Source organism: Neopelma chrysocephalum, unplaced genomic scaffold, assembly GCF_003984885.1.
Source record: "Neopelma chrysocephalum unplaced genomic scaffold, ASM398488v2 Primary Assembly neopelma1_252, whole genome shotgun sequence".
Classification (NCBI taxonomy): domain Eukaryota; kingdom Metazoa; phylum Chordata; class Aves; order Passeriformes; family Pipridae; genus Neopelma; species Neopelma chrysocephalum.
This window is the reverse complement of record NW_020897914.1, coordinates 1,933,859-1,954,098: the sequence shown is the minus strand read 5'-3', so window position 1 is coordinate 1,954,098 and position 20,240 is coordinate 1,933,859. Positions and strand designations below refer to the sequence as shown.

The following is a 20,240-nucleotide window of genomic DNA, read 5'->3' as shown; positions in this document are numbered from 1 at the left end:
AGCTGAGAGCCCCCAGGGTGCTGTACCTTTTCCATTCTGCCCGTGCTGTAGATCTCCAGATCAAAGTACTGAGGGATTTGCAGGAGATTTGCCACCTTCTCAGCATCAGCAGAGTACTGGAACACACGGGAACAACACAAAACCAGGGAAGTGAAACCAAACTCCTGCATTCAACTGAGAAAAAGCTTCAAGACAGCTGTAAATCCCCGGGAGAGTTACTTTGTGGAAAACTGTACCTTGGATAGCAACATGGGAAGTGCAATAATGAAATGCTCAGTCAATTTATTTCTGTCATCTATCTGAGTTTTTCTTTCTTTTGCTGTCAAGACCTGCAAGTGATCAAAAATAACTACAGTAAGTTCAATTTCTGTCTATAGCATTCCTTAATTTTTCTAAATGTTGCATTAGAGACAAAAATCCATGCAAGTGTATTTTTAATTAATCAAAAGAGGAGGGAACAAATAACTCATAACAAATAACACATTTGGGCTGAAGAGTGATTAAATGGGAGGACCACACGTCCTAAAAGCTGTGACTGAAAAGGATAATATCATATCACCCAGCATGATATTGTTTTGACACACTGACATCTTTTGAGGATTGGCATTCAAATAAACCCAAGTCAGTGGAAGTTTTGCTATTGCTTCCAAGCTCTGGCTTTCACACACTAAACCAAGTGTTAATGTAAGACCTCAGGGTGAACTGGCATATAATTAAGAAAACCAAACCCAAAGCACACTGTGACAGTGATTTTCATGAGCAGATTCATGGCCTCATCTCTTAACTGGAATGTAATTCTCAGTGAGAAGGTACATCCAAGTTCTCAGAACTCGCCACCAATGTCAGGGACAGATACACAGCACTAATGCTGCCATAGCAAAACCACCTGGGAACAGGGAACGAGACAATCACCCAAACATGCCTCAGGAAAGCTTAGAGCTGGCTTCAGAAAGGAAAGAACACTTCTGAAAACAAACCATGGGAATAAAATGCTCGTGTCAGCTAATGATTCCCATACAGCAAAGGGGCCAGACTGCACAGGAAGGGTTACAAGCTGAAGTCAGAGGAGAAACTATTTCACAAGAAGGTGAGTGCTTAATTAGAAATCTGCTTCCATTTCAGAATAAGCTGGTGAGATGAGGAGACAGGACAAACCTCCACTGACAAGCCAGAGATGCCTGCAGTTACCATCCCACCACTCACATCTAACTGGAAAGAAGCAAAAGCTCCGTGTCACACCTACATCTCTGTGACAGTGAGGAGAACAGCTGGAAACAAAACACCTGCTGGGGTGATGGGTACTGTGTCAGCAGGAACCCAAACCAACCATAGAGAGGAGGGGAATGGATCTGTAAGCAGGGTAAGAAACCACTGCAGAGCACATGGCCCAGGGTGGACACGGAGCAGCCTCAGCCCTGGGCACAGCAGTGCAGCACCAGCCACCCCCCGACAGCCCAGCCATGCCCTGGGCACCAAACACTGCTGTGCCCTGGGCCCCCAGGGGGACCTTGGGGCTCTTCAGATCAGCCTTCAGAGGGTGAAATTTATTTTACTGATGTGTTTTATTTAGCTCTGAAGAAATACAGACATCGAAAATCTAAGATGAAGCAATTTACTGAACTTAAGTGAACCGAACTGTAGATCTCTTGAGAAAGTCAACAGTGGCATTATTTGGTGCTCCAAACAGAAAATACAAACACAAAATTTTTGTTAAATTTAAAGGTCACTTCTCCTGCTAGAAGGGTTTGCAGCCTGAGACAAAAAAAGCTGTGCTTACAATACAGTTCTGTTTACATAGGATTAAATTTGTGTAAATTTGACTAAGTGCTTTCACAGATTCCCTCCCCACACTGAAATGTTTTAATAAATCAAAAATTTCTCAGAACGTGCTTTTTAAATTACGGTACATAAATCATGTTTAAATTGATGGTTTCTTGGAGCCTTTCCTGAGATGCTGTTTCTGGACATGAGGCTACTCTGCTTCTGGCATATAAAAATTAACAAGTTAAGTAACTGCATTTAGTTTAACAATAAAGAATTATGTTCCCAGATTTCACCTTTATTAAATCTGTGACTTTCTTTAATGAACTGGTTATGATTCTTTAGAACAGAAGTTAACAGAAATACCATGTGTTCACACAGGTTTATTCTATTTTAGTTTATCTTAAATAAGATGAGGACTACAAAAAATCAGGGGGATACATTTGGGAAGCCGGGTGTCCTTTGGACCATGGATGTTGTTAAGTCTGGAGAATACAGCTGAGAGCCTGGAATCACCCTGGCCTTGTGACTTATGCTGAAAGGTTTAAAAGTGCCTGTCCAGCCTTAGGAATGGACTCCTGCTCCTCAAACAGTCACTAGAAGAGAAATGGAAGGGGCAGGTGGGGATGGAAACCCAAACCCACAGGTGCATTCAGACTGGTCCCAGTCTCACCCTCCAGCTCAAAGCAGAGCCCACTCAGGGGGCAGACTGGGATGCTCAGGGTCTGTCCAGTCAGACCGTGAAAACTGCCAAAGATAGAAGGGGCACCAACTCCCAGCATCTGTTCCAGTGCTTAAATACTCTCATGGTGAAGATACTGTTGGCTTTTCTGCAAATTTGATGTCCATATTAGCAGCACATTTCATTTCATGGAAGACAGACAGAGGTAATCTTGTTTGCTGCCAAGCTCTCCACTTTCCACTCTAATCCAGATTTAACATTAAGGGATGTACATGTGGGTACATTACAAGTGTAAGCCAGGGGCCTGATAAAAAGAACATCTAAAAAAATCATTAAAATAGACTGTCAGGCTGGAAATTTATATCGCTCAACTCGGCAACGAAACCCCAAAATCCAACAAAGAAACAAAGAAAAGCCCGAACACACCCAGAAATATAATTTCTACTATTTTCCTTCAGAAGGGTTGCCATGAAGTAGTTTAAAGAGCATTATGAAAGTCTAATACAGATGCATCAGAACGTGGCTTTGCAGACAAAGGGCCCCCAGGAGGCCTGAGATGCCCCTGGGCCCCACTCACCCTCTTGCCCGAGGTGCCCCCGGGCCCCACTCACCCTCTTGCCCGTGCCCCCGGGCCCCACTCACCCTCTTGCCCGTGCCCCTGGGCCCCACTCACCCTCTTGCCCGTGCCCCTGCCCACGGGGGGATGTGCCTCGGCGGCCTGGCGGATGGTGCACACCATGAGCTCGATCAGGGCGCTCTCCTGCCGGTCTGACATGGCTGTGGGGGAAACGGGACAGCTCAGGGACGGCTCGGGGTGAGGGGGAAGCACAGGGACAGGGAACACCGGGGACAATCTCCTTCTGCCACATTTATCAGGGCTTCCTTGCTTCCTCTTTGAGTTACCATTCACATCATCTTAAAACGCACATGGCAGAACTGAGAGAAGTGTAGAGAAATGTAGTCTGGGAAAAAGGATGAATGAAGGGGAATATGATAAAAGATCCACAAAATACAGCGTGTCCTGGAGGACAGTCAGTGACACCCCAGTCACTGTCACTGCCTTACACATTTTCTGTCCTTTGAGAGGCAATTCTGGAGGATCAGACCCTACTGGGCTAAGCAGACACAAAGAACCAAACTGCCTGATTTCCTGAGGAAATTCCCCTGTTAAAGGGCCCCAGTGTAGCAGGTGGATACCAAAAGGCCACACTTTGAAGCACTGAGGTGGTGAGCACATCACTTCACTTCCTGCTGAGGAAGCAGGGAGAGTCCCTGGATTTTTCAGCCACCTGTGAAGGGCCCAAAGCAGGAGAATCAGGGAGGATTATAAAGGATGTTGGATGACACCCATTGCCCTTGGGGACTCTTTGCCCCCAACCTCCCTGGCCACCTTGCACACACAGATTATTAGCAAAACGAATTTGAAACTAATGGTGAAAGAATCCCCTTAGTTTTTTTCCTCTGGAGAATTCACTGGGTTTTCACACTGCCTGGAAAGCCCCAGATTTCACTAGCCCCACCTGAAGTGCTTGTTTATTCAAAATTGCATTAACTATTCAATTTATTGAAAGGTTCATGTATGCACTAGTTATTTAAACATTCTGACAGAATGAAGTCCTAGCTTTAATTTTAGGGAACCACAGCAGAGCAGATTTCACAAGAAGAAAAACAGAATACAAATAAAGTACAAATTGCTGCTTTTAAAGCAACGTGCATTAAAAATGGATTAAACTAAAATCTTCTTCAAATATGCTTCCTAAACAAACCACAAAGACAAAGATATTTCACTGCGGGTGACAGTGGTATTTAAGGAATAATTAACAATACTGTGCAATAGCAATAAGGCAGAGAGATTAGAGCAATACCTTCTTCTCCTTGGACTGGCTCCTCCAGGAGCAGTTCTGTCATACATTCCCAGTCTTTCAGCAGTTCTTGGGAGCTCTCCCACAAGCTGTCCACCAAATAGGCTGCATGTTCATGCAACTAGAAAACCCAAGGCAACCATCAGTACAGCAGCTGATACCAGCAGTTCTACAAACTTCCCCAGTCATTTGGGCATGCAGAGTGTCTGGGCATGTATGTCATGTTAGTTGGAAAGAAAATTCAGCTGAAAACTAACTTGGGAAGGTTTTCTTCCAGCTGAATGATACAAGTGCAGTGGGGTTATGTTCTAACAGAAAAAATGGAATAAATCTAAACTGAGCTTCTTTTCCATAAAGCTGCTTGAGAAAACTCTGCTTTCTCAGATTTTGGCCCAGAAGCTGTTAACTTACCTTTCCTCACTTTCTCACTGCATTAGAAAGAGGGGAGGTGGTGAGACAGGAGACTGAGAGCTGTAATGGATTTGTTTTGTATTCCTTTCTTTCAGTCTACTTATTACCAAACCAAATGTGTCATTTTTAAACCTTTCCCCCTCTATCTTCAGAACATCCTGTACCTGACAGTTTATCTTCCCAAGTTTTCCTCCACTCCCTTGCCATTTCCCCCAAATTACTATTAGTAGGTCTCCCATAAAACTTCCCATATGTGTTGTGCCTACAGACACAAACTATGGGCCCGATTCCCCCCGGGTGTGTTCATCCAGCACCTCAGCTCACCACATCTGTTTGCATTTCCACCCTCCAACATTCTCAAGATGCACAAAGCCCTGGAGACCCTCCTCTGATCTCCAGCTGACTCTGCTCGAAGGCCTCTCAGGTCCTTCCCACTCTGAGTTAATTTAGGATTCTAATCATAATTTGAGATATTCTGCAATTTTTGTTCCTTCCTGGTTCAAATTGTTTTACTCCACAAAGAGTAACTTCAGGGGTGTTCTCCTTGCATGGTTATGCTAAAAAAAAACCTCTTTCCATTTGTATGCAAGCAAGAGCCCTGGCAGCCCTTCCCCAGCAGCAGTGCAGCCTGAGGACAGTGGGGACATGCACTAAATAAAGCTAAATAAACCATGACCAAGATTTGCAGCTGAATTTGCTTTATGGACAGGGAAATTTAGGGCAGGGAAAGGGGCTTACAGTATTTCTGAAAATATGAAAAAAAAAGGAAAAGACAGACAATGTATTACTATATGATGTCAAATCACTTCTGAAGTTCCAGGTTTTATTAACCATGTAAAGGTTAAAATGAATTTTTTACCTCACTTTCAAGAAAGAAAAGAACCAACATTCTAATAAGGTTTCCATTTGGACTATTTCTCCCCCTCCTCTTTGCTAGAGCCTCTTCAGCTTGGGGATCGTGTCTGCTGAACAGCCTGAAAATAAGCAAAAGGAGCTCTCATGGTTATCACAACAAATCTCATTTCTGCAATAACGATGAACATTCTTTCTTGACACACCAGAACTGTTCATAAGGCACAGGGAAAGTACCTCTGCTACCTCTTTCAGGGGAAAGAGAGCACAACCTCTGCCTGTCTGAAGAGATGGATTCATCTTCAGAGTCCTCCTGTTCACAGGGCTGGAAGAATTTCATCCAGGAAAAAGCTCTCCAAAACATACTTATATTGAAGGGTTTTGCAGAGTTTTAAATATTTGCATCATCAGTCTAGTTTTGCACTGGTAACTTCTCAAGCCCTACAGTGGTGGTAGCACTTCCTCCAGCAGTGCCTCAGAGCTGGGCTTGTGTCCTGGCCGTGCTCACCCTGAGTGGGACAGGGTGGAATCAAACCTGACACCCCAGGGAACAGCCAACCTCAGGCACCAGGGGCAGCACAAAGGATAAAACATTACTTGGGGCTTTTACAGATCAATGATCCACTCTGCACTGAGCTCCTGATGCTACCCCCAAACTCCTCTCAATGCTCAAACTTCACAGCTGAAGGAGCTCTCAGCTGGGCCCACGGGACAGTTACTGCAATGAGGGGTTCACTTGAAAACTGTTCCTGGTTTTTCCAAGGAAACCACAGTCACAAAGCAAACTGGAACATGAAAGAGTATTCTGATTTCACTGCTATAATTCCCTGAAGAGAGGACAAGTTACACTCAAATGTTGCATTTTAGGCAAAGACATCACCTTGTCCCCCTGCTTACCTGCCCAGCCCAGAAATGAGCCCTCTGCAGGTGCTGCAACACCTCAGGCCATGCCCCTCAGGGAGTCAGAGAGCTCTGTGTTATTTGCTCTCTTTGCTAAGGACAGACAGCAGGTCTAACAACAGCTTACACGGAGAAAATGAGAGTGAAATGTATAAAATCAGGTGAGACACATCACACCTCAAACGCCTCAAAGAGATTCTAACTTATTTAACTGGGGATTTTCTTTGCAGAAACCAAAGACAATGAGTTGTTAAGAATGGGGGAATCTTATCTTTGCCTTTTACCTTGAGAGACACCCAGAGAACACAGCACAGCATCCTGTACAGAAAAGTCAGGATAAAGTCTTGTCTTTACCCTGAGTGCATTAAGGTGCAAACATGTCCTCATTTAACTTCGAGGCATTTTTCAAAATTATTTTGTCACGTGTTGATTAACAAAGTAATTTCACTGAATGTTTTTAAAAAGAACCCCACACTTTCCCATAACTTGTGAAATGTCATATAGGAAACTAAATGTAACAGGATTTTGTAAACTGATTCCTTGAAACAGATAATACTTGATCACAAAGCTGGAATTCCACCACTGAAAGCTTACAAATACAATGTGGACTTCTAAATCCATAGAAAATTAGAACACTGGCAAAGGAAAATGGGTGTTTTAATGTATTTTTTTTCTATTTGTATCTTGGCATGAAAGATCAGATAACCTGGGTTCTCTATACACATATTAAAAAACTCTAAATGTCACAACCATAAGGGAAAAGAATAAAATTCCTACTAAAATATTTTAAACTGCAAACCCTAAAATGAAGAGGCTACTCCTCTGCTATGGCAGTGTCCTGGTCACAGTTCCTGACTCACATCCAGGAAAAAAGGGAGCTCATTTCCTTTGGCAGAGTGGGCACGTGGGAATGGAACCACGGTGAAATGCAGGGGAAGCCAGTGAGTTCAGAAACAAACTTTGTAATTATTTACTACATCAAATTCTCTCAAGTTCACTGTGTTGAAATAAAGTGATTTAAAGCTTGGTAGAAATGATGACTGTCTATCAGGCAGACCATAACAGATATGTAGGCCCTACATAGACACATCATACAACAGTAATTCAGAGAGTGCTACAGGATTTAAACCTTAGAGGTTTATACAGCCTTTGTATATTTAACCCCTGGAGGAGTTAGGAAAAGTTACCTGAATTCTAGAGCAAGAAAAATGTAAATTCAGTTTCTTCAAGTCTTTAGGTCTTGACTTTAGACAAGAGAGTAAATCTCTGGTTTAAATTAAATACCTGATTTGCTAAGGGATATTTCACTCTATTGCTTCTTTGCCTTTTGATCTTACCTGTCTAGAAAGCATTCACAGATCTGGTCTTATTCCAGGGCAACTGGAACTTACTTTTTGTGCAGGAACTCTCCAGCTGCCACTGCCACGGGCCGGTGTGCTGAGTACACCAGGTGATACACATTCTCACAGTCCTCGTTGGACAGAGCCTCCTCACTCCCACTGAAAGAGCCAGAAAGTAACACCTGAACCACTGCAGACCTTTCACTCCCATCCCCTCACCCCCCACAACTCACTCTGGACAGACTGATTGCCTTCCTACAAAATCCTAAATGGCTGAACACAGACCTCAAGGATCTCTGGTTCACTTTCCAAACACAGAGGTATTTAAAGGGCCTGTAAGGCTGAAAGTAGGTCTGATTTCCATCTCCCAGTTGTATCAATATAGAGATAAAATAATACTATGAGAAAATCAGAATCACTGCTTCCAAATCCCACCCTGCTCATTCCTTAGACCATCACACTAACCATAAACAAGATGCCAAACACTCATCAAACATTAGTAAACTAAAAACCTGGAATCACTGAAACATTTAGGTTGGGAAAGACTTCCAAGTTCATCAGTCCAACCATTAACCCACTAGTCCATGTCCCCAGGTGCCACATCCACGGGCCTTTCTGGGGATTCCACCCCTTCCCTGGGCAGTCTGTTCCAGAGCATGACACGAGGAAAATGCAATTCCTTGCTTGAACTTATTCACTTCTATGGCTATGTTTGCTTGCTATCAAAACTTTGAATGGTTAAGGTATTGAAATCTGGGCCTGGGACAACCTGCTTCAGCCTCCTGGTCTGCTCCATGCCCAGGAGCTGATCTTTCCATGGGACACTCTGCACACTCCTGCTGCGGGGCAGGAGGTGGCCTGGGAGGTAGGAAGGAATATTCCCAATTCCAGCTGCTGAAAGGGCCAGGCCAGGTGGATAAACTGTCTCAGCAGTGGGAGCAGGCACAGAAATGCTCTGGATTTGGACACCAGGTTACACACACCACACTGTGGGGACAGAGACCTGGCACTGAGCATCCCCAAAAACCAACACGCAGCCACTTCAGGGCTGAACGGGGGGTGCAGTTGGAGCTCCAATAATGCTGATACAATAAACTGCCTTCCCTTGTACACTGCTCAGTGTCTGGCTGCAGGCAGACTTCCCTTTCAACACCTAGCAGCTGCATGTGAACATACCCTGCTGTGCTGCATGAAGGAGGATGAACAGTTTATTTTCTGTAATTATTTATTGACAAGAACAGGCCGCCTTTTACCTTTGTCTTGGGTAAAAGACTCAGCTGGGGCTTCTGCAGCTTCTGAGTTCAAGGCAGATTTTGTGTGAGTTTTCTGAAACTCAGAAAAACTCCCACTTTACAGCAGCATTCTTGAAAAATGCTGTGAACAATTATATTCCATCAATGACATAAAAATATCAAGCACTGTCACATTTGGGAGTGTTGCTTCCATCCTTGTTCACTCAGCATTCACCAGAAACGTTTCCTTAGCAGGACTCTACAAAGTTTGGCCTCACACTACAAATAAGTCACTGCTCACTAGGATTGCTCCAGACACCTTTTTGGAGTTCCTGCCTGTCAGAACATTGCCCTGTGCTCACCAGTGTGACCCAGACCCTTCTGGTGCTAAATGCATTTAGCTGTGCTTTCATCATGCAACCAGAGGACAAAAAAAGTTGCACTGGGTAAATTTTGCCCTTGAATCTTACTGTGTTCCTAAATGTTGCTAATAATGTAGAAAATAGGAGTGCTCTACATCTAATTTCTGATCGTATTTGTTACATTTGCTTTAAAAATATGACAGTAAATGCCAGACTTCCTTTTTTTCTAATATTACAAGTCCAATCTCTGTAAAGCAGAGTGACTCATAAATAAAGAAGCCCAGAGCTCTTTATTGAGAGGAAAAGCTACTGTAATCTTTCACCCAAATTCTGCATGTCTAAAAATGTTCTTTGAAGTAGAGCTACTGGGGATAAAGTATGAAGCAAAACTTCAGTGCATCTGTTTGTCAAATAGATCTCCTCTAGCACAGCTTTTGGTGGATAATCCCAAAAGCTGGGCAGTGCCCCCCCAGCAGCACATCATGAGCCTGGGGGGACAGGCTGGGTCAGTCACATGTGGGAGGGCTTTGGGGCTGGATCTGTGCCTCAGGGAAGCCACTGCAGCCCTGCAAGGGAAAGTTGGAGGCCTGGAAGTCACCTTCTCCCAGGTGCCTCTGTCCAGCTGTGTCAGGTAACCCGGCAAATCTCCCCACGCTGGATCTTCACTGAGTCACTTTAGCAAACAGGACCCACAGACACTTGCTTTGGGGAGGACAGTCACTCTGCCCTTGGCAAAAGGCATAAATGCCCTTGGCATTCTTCCACAACAACAGAGGTATCAACAGCTCAACACAGCAAAACATTTTTATACTTTGCCTACTGTATTTCCATGAGACAGAATCTCTTATTTCAGCTTCCTGTCCCTATTACCACATGTGCAGTTCATACAAAGTGTAAGGTAAGAAATTCCCTTCAACACAGCAGCAAAGCAATCAGCCAATGGAATGCTGCTGGCCCAGGGGATTCCCAGGGGAACAGGGGGTTTGGAGCAGTACTCACTGCAGGATGAGTGTCACTAATCGAATGGCTTCCACGGCCACGTCGTACTCCTTGTCCAGGGTCATGGACACAATGCGGTCCTGGAAGGGAATGGCACGTCAGGGACACAACACAAACAACCAGCTAGGAGAGGGACAACTCCAGAGATCACAGACAGACGCTTGGGAGGGAAAGGTGCTTCAAGTGGACACTGCCAAGGGAGCCCATCCAGTGTCCCCTGAGCACAGCCGAGTGCTCTGTGCCAGGGAACAGGCAGGGACAGCTGCTCACACTGTCCCGAGCCAGCTGTGCTCCCCAGCAGCTGAGGAAGGACACTGGAGTTAAAACATCATCTGGGCTGGACCAGCTGAACAGGTCTGCTCTGAAAAGGAATGTACTTGGGTTGGACAACAGCACAAAAACCGCCCCACTCCATTCCCCTGAAACCAAACCATTTCAGAGCGAGGAATGCTGCATATCTGGAAATGCTGGGAAGAAAATCACAACTGAATACTCACATTGCAAACTGCCTATGAAGTTGTGGCCTCTACACCAGGCTACAGCCTAAGGTTTGAAGCTGAGCTCAAGAACTACACTACAGATGTTCCCCAGAGAAGTAAGAAATTCCATGGTTTGACTTTGTATTTTCCTGTACTCTTCCCAGTGGAGACAAGCACACCACTGTGCAGCCCAATCTAACCATTTTATAACTTCAAGGACCCTGTCATTATGAGAAGTCTCCTAAGGGTTTCTTTCTCCCTAGTTTCAGTTTGCTTACTGGCACAAAAATAGCTGTGATTAGTGTATGTTGCCCTTCCTATCTGGGGAGAATTTCTATCCAGCCATAAACATTCAGTGTCTTGATGCTCTTTGCTTGACCGATCAAGTTAATGAAAAGAAACTGGGCCAAATAAAACTTGATTTCTCTGGCTTAACTTGCTTCAGGAAGGCCTAGGTACTATATGACATTTTGGGATGGGAAAAAATAGAAGTCAGGGACTAGAAAAGAAACAAGGGAAGGGTAAGGCAACAACAGTGAAAATCACCAGAACAAATCAGGACAAACGAAAGGTTTTCACCTCTTTTCTATTCTATTCCAGGCATTTAAAGGCCAAAGGGGAGTATCAAGCAACTGATGCTTATTTCAACAGAGAAATTCTGGATCAGTATGTGAAGAATGCACCATGGCTGTCCCAAGTGTCACCTCCCAACACCACCAGGGCTGCAGAGACACTGCTTGTCACTGTGACAGAATGGGCCTCTATCAACCACAGTAAGTTCCTGGGGAATTTGATACATTTAACTTTTATCCTGACAGTTTTAGAGACTGTGAGAAGTCCCCAAAGAGACTCAGTGAAACAACTTTCCAAACAGGAAATCCTGAGTATGAACAAGACAAAAACTGCTGCCTAATTTTTCCTAAGGTCTTGGCCAAGGAACAGCAACCAACACAACATCAAGAGAAAGAGCAGCCAGAGATACTGATCTCACATGTTTCAGTGGAACTCCATGTACTCCCTCAAAGTGCATCTTACACTCCAGGATAACACAGGGAGGGAACCACCTGCATGCAAAGGAGTAAGCACACAGGTATGAAACTCCTCCTACATCCCTGAAAAAAGCCTGGGAGGGAGGGGATCTTCTCTGCTGCCTGCAGAGCAGGAGGGGCCCTCTGAGTCCTTGGGCACTTTGAAACCCACTGATGGAACGTTTTCTTATCCAAAAAGGCCATTCTCTCAAATCAGGCTTAAAATAAACAGTGTGGAAGTGTCATTTCTTATTTTCTGCCTTGCTGTGCCACCAGCCAGCCACCAAGAGCCTCCCCAGAGAGACCTGCACACCAAATGCCTCTGCAGGTGTAACCTCTGTGCTTCAGAAAGTTGCCAAGTCCAGCTGCTCCATCTGCCTTTGCAGAGATTCCCTGTACCACATACAGCTGCACAACAGGCACAGGCCTATTCTCAGAACTTGAACTATTAATTTTCAGTGCCTATGATGATCAGTTTTCCACTCTGTATTAGGCTGTGAACAAGTCAGACTAAGGAGCAAATGTAGATTTGGTCTTTCTGCCTCTCAGGCCATGGAGACAGCACTGTCCTGCACAGGGTAGGGATGAGGGACAGGAATTCAAGGGTTGCACCTAAATCTCCTGATGTCTTGGCTTTGGCACTGATGGCTTCAGTTAATGTCTGTATCAGAAAGGACTTCTTGATGGAAAACAAGTCTCCTCTTTGATGGACAACATTTTTGTTGATGGACAAAGCTTATTTTCCAGCACATCACCTACAACTTTCCCTTGGCAAAGTGACATGAGCAGATCCTTGACACAGCTATCTGGAAGGTGGTGAAATATTAACACCCCAGCACAAGGCACTCTGGATCAAATTAATTTATTCTTTTAAGAGCCAGAAGACCTCTAGAGAGACTTCTCTTGACAGTTTGAATGGATTGAGCTGAGCAGCAGCTGAAGTGTGCAGGTCGATTTAATTCTGATGAGGAAATATAAATAAGCAGCCATGAAACTGCAAATGGCATTCAGGTCAATTATTTTTCAAAGAGGTGGTGGTAGAGTTTGTGATGGCAAGACATTTAACTGATGTATCACAGCCTCAAAAAGCATTAATATGAGACTTTGCTCCCTCCTGGTGCCAGAGGCCACATCCCTGTCAGCACAGCTGTAAATCCCAGGGCAGCTCTCGGGCCATGCCAGCTTTTGTTCTCTTCCTGTGGCTGGGAACTGCCACTGAGAAATCATTGTGTTAAACAATGCTGTTCTCTAGGCTCACAGACACTTGGAGCTCACCTTTTCTCTTATTTATTTCAGAATGATACAGACTTCTGTAGTAAAACCAGCTCCAATGGGACACTGAGGATTCCAGGTAGAGTTCCCCTCTGTCTGACTGCTTTTGACAGCAACAGAAGTTCCTTGTGCCATCCCAAACCCAGCAGCAGTGCACAGGCTAATTCAGCTTCCTCTAGGAAAACTGGCTGCACTGGAGGATGTACGTAGAGCTTTCATGTCCCCTCAGTTTTCTGGGGTACAATACTGAGTAACTGTTGCTCCCAGTGCCCCCAGTCTCCTGAAAAGGTTTGCTGGTGGACGGGCTGGGTTCAGCCTCAGGGCAGCTCACAATCTCTGGGAGGCTGAGGGAGAAACATCCAGCACATTGTCTCGTACAGAGAACCAGATATAGAGACCACGAGAGCTTTTGTGGCCTATTTCAAAATCAATGGAATTACAGAAGGAGCAAATATAAACAAATCTAAATCTGCACAGAGAGAACAGGAAAGCTGGAGGGTCCATTTTTCTGCTTGTCCTGAGATGATAAAGCAAACCAGGCTTAGGGAGGCATTAGAGACACAGTCTGAGGTCTGAACCTGTTTGTCAGGGACTTTTCTGTAAGAGGAAACTTTGGCTTTACTGCAACAGTCCCAGAAACTGACTTTCCAAAATCAGAAAAATGCAGGCCCTCAGCTGATCTCACACAATGATCCAGTTATCTCTCCTGCTTTAAAGTCAACTATACCTAGTTCAGTCCTATTTATTTAATCTGCCCTTAACAATCTTAAATGACAGAGATTTTTAATGAAGAGTCTGCTCTATTAAATAACTATCATTTTGGACAAAAAGCCTTCTTTAATCTTCAGACTTTACTGCAGGTTAAGCATCTTTTTTTCTCCATCTCAAGTGAATGTGGAAAAAGGTTGATTACTGTTATGTTTTTATAAATTATTTTTTTGTAAATTTTGTAAATTTATAATGTTATAAATTATTTTTTCCATCCATTTTATTTCCATGCATGGAAGATGGAAAGTTTTCTATATTTTGTGCTTTCCAGATCAAACTGGAGGAGTTTGTAGCCACCGCAATGACAGACAAAACCAGTGAAGTAGTACAAAATCTATGGGGAGAAGTTCAAGTCTTGTATTTATGAGTATTTAAATCTCTCCTTTTCTAAACAGAATTTATCATCAGCATTATAATCATGATTTAGAGCAAAATAAATGAGTCTTTCCTCGGGGGGCAGCCTTTCCCACAGCTCTGTGCTCTCCAGAACAGCGAGGAAACATGAGAGGTGCCAGCTGATGTGGTGACAGTGCCTGAGAGCTTCCCTCTCACCAGGCATCCCACAGGAGCAAGGACAGCACTTCCACACTCTCCAGACACTCCACTTGGGAAATGAAGCAGACATGCCACAAAAGGAATTTACAGCCACAGTCTCAGCCAGATATTAAGCAAAAAGTTTGTGCTAATGAAACCCCGTGAGCTGTTCCTGCAGCACTTCTCTCCTGAGCAGGACAGCTGTGCTCAGGGGGAAGCACAGGGTAAACTCCACTTCTGCAGCAAAAGGGATTTCACTGTTTGGAGGACTGGGATGCAGTTCCAAGTGTGTCTCCCTTCAAACACCACCACATATTGAGCTAAAAAGCTGTGGAAGAACCAAGCTTTTGTTATAGGCTGTTACTTTCAGATATATTTTAGGTTGTGTAAGTACATGTCCTTAAAATTTAATAAATCTAAATTTAAGTAAGTACAGGCAGATTGATTAATGACAATATATAAGCTATCAATAATACAAACAGATAAATAATCATCCTGGCCAAGTCTGACAAATGTCACAGGATAAAAACTGTAAAATGGATTTGGCTTCATCTCAGCACTCAGCAATACAGTTTTGCTAGTGCAGGTACAAGCCTTGCCACAAAGGAGTTTATTTTTGCATTTAATAGACGTGACTCAAAGACCACAACAGGATGAGGATACTTTTACTTTCTGTACTCCTTCCAAAAATTGTATTTCCTCTTACCTTGAATCTATTAGTGAACAGCTCCAGTTTGGGAAACAACTCTCTGTTGGTGTACAGACTCTGAAGAGCTTTCAAACACTTCAACCTCACTTCACCTTGCTAAACAGAACACAGCAAGATTAGCTGATAGAATACACTCATCAAATGCACATGAATATTAAAGAACATCATCGTGTAATTTGTTTAACAGACATTCAAAATTGTATGCAAATGGATGACCAAAGCCAACCTGCAATTCAGCTAAACCCAAGAACCACGTGCAGCTGCCTACAAGGTTCCACTTCCTCCCTATCTGCATATGGAAAGAATTTAATGTGCCTTCACTCACATGCCAGTTACTGCTTCCCTTTCAAGTAAACCCACAAAAAGACAAAGGAAGCAGCAAGCAAACCCAAAGTGAAGATGTCCAACCTGCAGGGCTTGGTGCAGTGGGGCTGTTTGTCTTTAGGTACCTCAGGGCTGATACCTGCTGTTTGCAATCAATGCTCAAAATGACTGAGCATGGGCTGAGCAACTCCACCATCTCCCAGGGCAGGGCCACAGGGAATGCACCCTGGATTTGTTTTCTGGAAGTTGTACAGCCCATCTCTCAGCACAGGACAGCACAGGCTGGAGGATGAAGAGGCCTGAGGGCCCCTCCAGTGGGGAGCAGGCTGCTGCCACAGGACCAACACCCCCAGGCACAGCCTGAGGAGCCTGGGGAAGAAGGGCAGCCTGTGTCCCTGTGTCTGAGTGTCCTGGTGGCAGCAGCTCATTCCCAGCTGCTCCTCAGGTGGGACTGCTCTGATCTGCTGGGCTGCAGGCAGCAAACATGGGGGTCCCACACAGGGCCTAGGGATCCAGGCTTTTCTCCTACAGGAACACCCCTGATGAAGGGAAGGGCTGGATCCTCTGTGCTGCATGTGCACAGCTCCACTCAACTGCACAGTCCAAGCAAACTAGGGATTCTTTTTGGAAAATATTTGTAGATAGCAAAAAGGTTATAAACACAAACCTACTCAAATTTCATCTGTAGAGTTCACTGCAGTGTGCACTTACTGTTATGAAAGTGAAGACACTACCAAGTCTAAGGCCTCTAGCTGCTCAAGAGTTAAAACTAATTATTGAACTTCATAAATAAAGCTCCACACCCAAAGGGCTTCATTTCTGAATTTGTCTATTCTATAATCAGGTCTGTATTTTAAAAATCCTCAAGCTAAAAACTGAAAGAACATTCAGAGACCGACATAAAACAGAAGATAAAAATCCTTATTTTTAAATTTTTTAAAGCTTCTTTCCTCCTTCACACCTATTTCAAAAATGGAAATAGAAGATAACAAGCACAGAAGTTGGATTTTCAGAACTTCCATGAGAACTATTGTTCCTGAGAAATCATCTCTTTACATCCATGAGGAGTCTCTGAGCAGTCATGCTCTCTTCCTGGGATCTTTTTGACTACCACAGCAGAGAAAGTCAATGAGATGAAAGTTATGTTTAAAAGGTTTTAGCATTAAGATCTTTCAAGGTACAGAAAATAACTTCCTTGAAAAAAAGCTCTATATGGATGTGATCCAGTGGCACAAAAGCACAGAGAAGTGCTGCTTGCTGATGTCTTGGTGGTGCCTGCGCTGCAGTGCCAGAAATGGTGTCCCCTCTCTGTGTGCTGATCCCTGGGCATCCCCCTCACAGGACTGGGAGCCTCTCATGCCCTCAGCTTACTGAGCCCCAGAGGGTCAGGAGCAGGTTATCCTGGCATGTGATGAGCACTCCAAAGCTGCACTGGGGCAGCAGGTTCAGTTCCAGTTCCCTGAAGCCTGTCCCCCCTGTGAGCAGAGGGCTGGGGACCCAAAATGCAAAACTCAAAACCCAGTGCCCACAGCAGAGCCCCAAGGCCTGTGCAGGAAAGGTTCAGGCTGCCCATGGAGCCCAAAGCCCTCACGGATCAATGGTCCCAGAGCCCAGTCCAGGCCTAATACTGAGGGTCTCTGTAAAGAGAGCAAATCGAGCCCGGTAGGTTGGAAGCACACCCAGACCTTGGGTCCCTGTGTGTCCTGCCAGGGGACTCCAGCCAGGGGCTGCCAGAAGTGTCCTGGCACAGGGCACTGTCCTGCCACTCCCATGCCCGAGGCACCACAGGAGCAGGGGAGGAGGAGAGAAAGGTTTGTCACACCTGGTCCCTCTGGCTGAGAGAGAGACCAGGAGACACAGAGGCACTCCCCGAAAAATGACTGCCCTTCCTGGCAGGAGAATGAGAGGAGGAGGACTCTCTGACAGCCTAAAGGTCTGGTTTTAAACTGCTGGTCAAGGATGGAATTCATCTCTTTGGAGCGAGAAGAGCCCCTGCACATCAGCTTGTTAACCCTGTTAGGAAGGATTTAAAACCAAGTCAGTGGAGATCAGGGACAGGAACGCCCTGGGAAGCCTAAACAGCATTGACCAGCACAAGGAGCAAAGAAAGGCAGGAGTGAAGGTGGATACACAAAGTGCAGAATGGAGGAGCAGCCATGTGCCACAGAGCAGCACCAGGCCATGCACAAGAAGTGTGTTGGTAACTGAGAATCATCCAAGGACCAGGAGCTTGTAACACCCAGACACCTTCTAGTGAGGAAGGACGTGGGTGGGAATGCTGAGTTAGGGTGATTCCTAAGAAACTTAGGCCAGCAGGAGGGACAGGAAGGACAGGAAGAGACTTAGTAAACTAAGAGATGAACCTAATGAATGAGTGAATTAATTAGGAGGTTGAGCACAAGAGGAACATCTGCTTCAGAGGAGCCTGGGTTCAGCCTTTTCACAGGAATAGACAATAAGCAAAGCAGAGGAATGCAAAGGAAAATGTGGTTTTGGATGTGTTAGGAACTGGTTTAAGAACCTGGACTGTCTTGGTATCTAGAGACACAATTATGGTTTCAAAACAGTTCCAGGCATCAATGAGGCAGGAGAAAATTAAGACTGAACAGTCTGATTTAACACTTTTTTTTAAGGAGGTTTTTTTAATGCAATTATATTATAGTTGATAATTTAATTTATGCTTATGGGAACGAAAAAAAAGCTTAAAAGGAGAGAAAGGCAGACCTTGAAAACCACATTCAGATGAGAATCTACAAAAACCAAAAAGCCCTATAAACATTTGTCTAAAGTCTGGGAAAGAGACAGGATTAACATACAAAATCTAAGGATTTCCCAAATTAGAGAACTAAACTTCTGTGTTCTCTGTGGTTTCATTTGTATGTCTTCTGGAGTAGAATATGAAACTGCTCAGGAATGTCCTGCACTGCTGCCTCCTCTCCTTTTTGTAGCACCAACTTCCAAAGGAGGTGATCATTTTGGGGTGACTTCTGTTCATGTGCAATGCAATACCTTATGGCTATTGCCTCCATCTTCATTTTTCAATATTTTAAATACCAATCATAGCAAAAACTGTCTCCTGATCAAAGCCAAGCAAAATCAAGGAACTTGGCTACCAGCTGGGAAGTTTTTCAGGCAGTGCCAATGAAAACCAGGCTGTTAAGGGATCTTGTACTTCTGGGTGGTTTGCATTTTTAATTGGTTCTTATTCCCTCTTTTTCCAATCTATTCTTCCTCCTCCTTTCTGTGCCTCCCCAAATGTCTCTTTCTCTCCATTCTCTCCCTTTTCATGCTTTGACACGTGGCTCACCTGCCCCAGACTCTTCCCATTGTACCCACAATCTGTCTCACTCTATACATCAAATATACACTGCAGCAATAAAAAATATCACCTATCACATACACCTTCACATTAAACAGATTAACCAGTGATTTAAAGACTTAAAACCCCAAGGCACTTCTGAGGCCTGCAACGACAAATACTCCAGAGCAGAGGCAGGAGAGCAGCCTGACAGAATTCCTCTGTGCCTGGTCCAGATGGGCCATTTTTTTACCATAACACCATAATTTAAAATTTCTCTGGCATGAAGGAACATGTCAATTTTTAAAAAGCTGAGGTACAAACATATGTCAAGGCTGCAGGCAGATGACTAGACCCTGGCCTGAGGTTAAACTAACTGAAGAGGATGTGAGAAAGTATTGGACATGACATGAGAAATCTGTGGATGTGACAGATAAGGGTGTGGGAAGCTGACACCAGTCAGAGACAGCGCCGTGAGGAATGGCTGCATTTCACAGATGGTTAAAGGAGGGATGGGAGAGATGGATGGACTTCACAGACACTGCAAGGGGCTGAGAGCTGCCAACTGCAACCCTGACTACATTCTGCAAGTGCTGCTTTGTGGAAATGTTTTGCAAGGTTCAGGATGTGCTCCCAGAGATGCACTGCAATTATTCAAGGGAGAATTTATTTTAAATTATAAGTCCCAGTAACAAATGAAGCCCTCCAGCACATGTCAAATGCTAATGCTCCCCTCTGAGCTGCCCTCCCCACTGATTTATCTTCCCTCCTGCAGCATGGCACCAGTGAGGCACACAATGGTACCAAGGGGGCACAGCTGAGCAGCAGCTCTGCCTCCATGCCCTGGGATGGCCGTGTTCCATGTCCAAGCTTTCCTGACACACAGGGTTGTGTCTCTGGACTCCACACTGCTCGTGGTCCAGTGCAGCACTGAGCAGGATCCTCCTCCTGCTCAACTTCTGTACAGTGAGATCTAATGTAAAAGTTTGGGGAAAGTTTGTAAAGAAAAAGTTTGAGAACTTCATGTTTAGAGAGGAAGAAATCCCATGTCCAGTCTCTAGAGCATAGAGGATACTCTTAACAAGGAAATTGCTCATCCAAATCAAGGCAGAATGCAGATCCCTGTCAGCTGTAGCTGCAAGAACCAGCAGCAGCCAACTTCTTCCACTTGTGGAAGCCTCTCTAACTGATCTTGTTCAGACTTCTTCAGCTGGACTTGAGGATCCTTGTGAGTCCCTTCCAACCCAGAACATCCTGTGATTCAGCAAACGAGTGATCGAGTCATATCCTCTATGTTAATATGATGTTTGAAGTTACTGAAAAATCATCTTTTTAAAGAATCAGCTGTTAGATATCAGTTATGCAAGTCATCAGAATGAACTTGAAAACTTTTAATTCCTTCCACCAGTGCTTCTAGAAGATGAGAA

At 44.5% G+C, this 20,240-nt stretch overlaps 1 protein-coding gene across 2 annotated transcripts in view; it reads right to left on the bottom strand.

Annotated features, from left to right (window-relative positions):
• The window catches only part of STAG1 (stromal antigen 1), a 162,584-nt gene that overhangs the window by 34,243 nt on the left and 108,101 nt on the right, over positions 1-20,240 (bottom strand). For both annotated transcript variants that reach the window (XM_027703865.1, XM_027703866.1), the window contains exons 11-18: positions 15,189-15,287; positions 10,402-10,481; positions 7,860-7,967; positions 5,576-5,690; positions 4,309-4,426; positions 3,117-3,220; positions 237-329; positions 27-116 (exon numbers count right to left, since the gene is read on the bottom strand). In XM_027703865.1, coding sequence (XP_027559666.1) covers positions 27-116; positions 237-329; positions 3,117-3,220; positions 4,309-4,426; positions 5,576-5,690; positions 7,860-7,967; positions 10,402-10,481; positions 15,189-15,287 — 807 coding nt within the window. The remainder of the gene's footprint in view (positions 1-26; positions 117-236; positions 330-3,116; positions 3,221-4,308; positions 4,427-5,575; positions 5,691-7,859; positions 7,968-10,401; positions 10,482-15,188; positions 15,288-20,240) is intronic.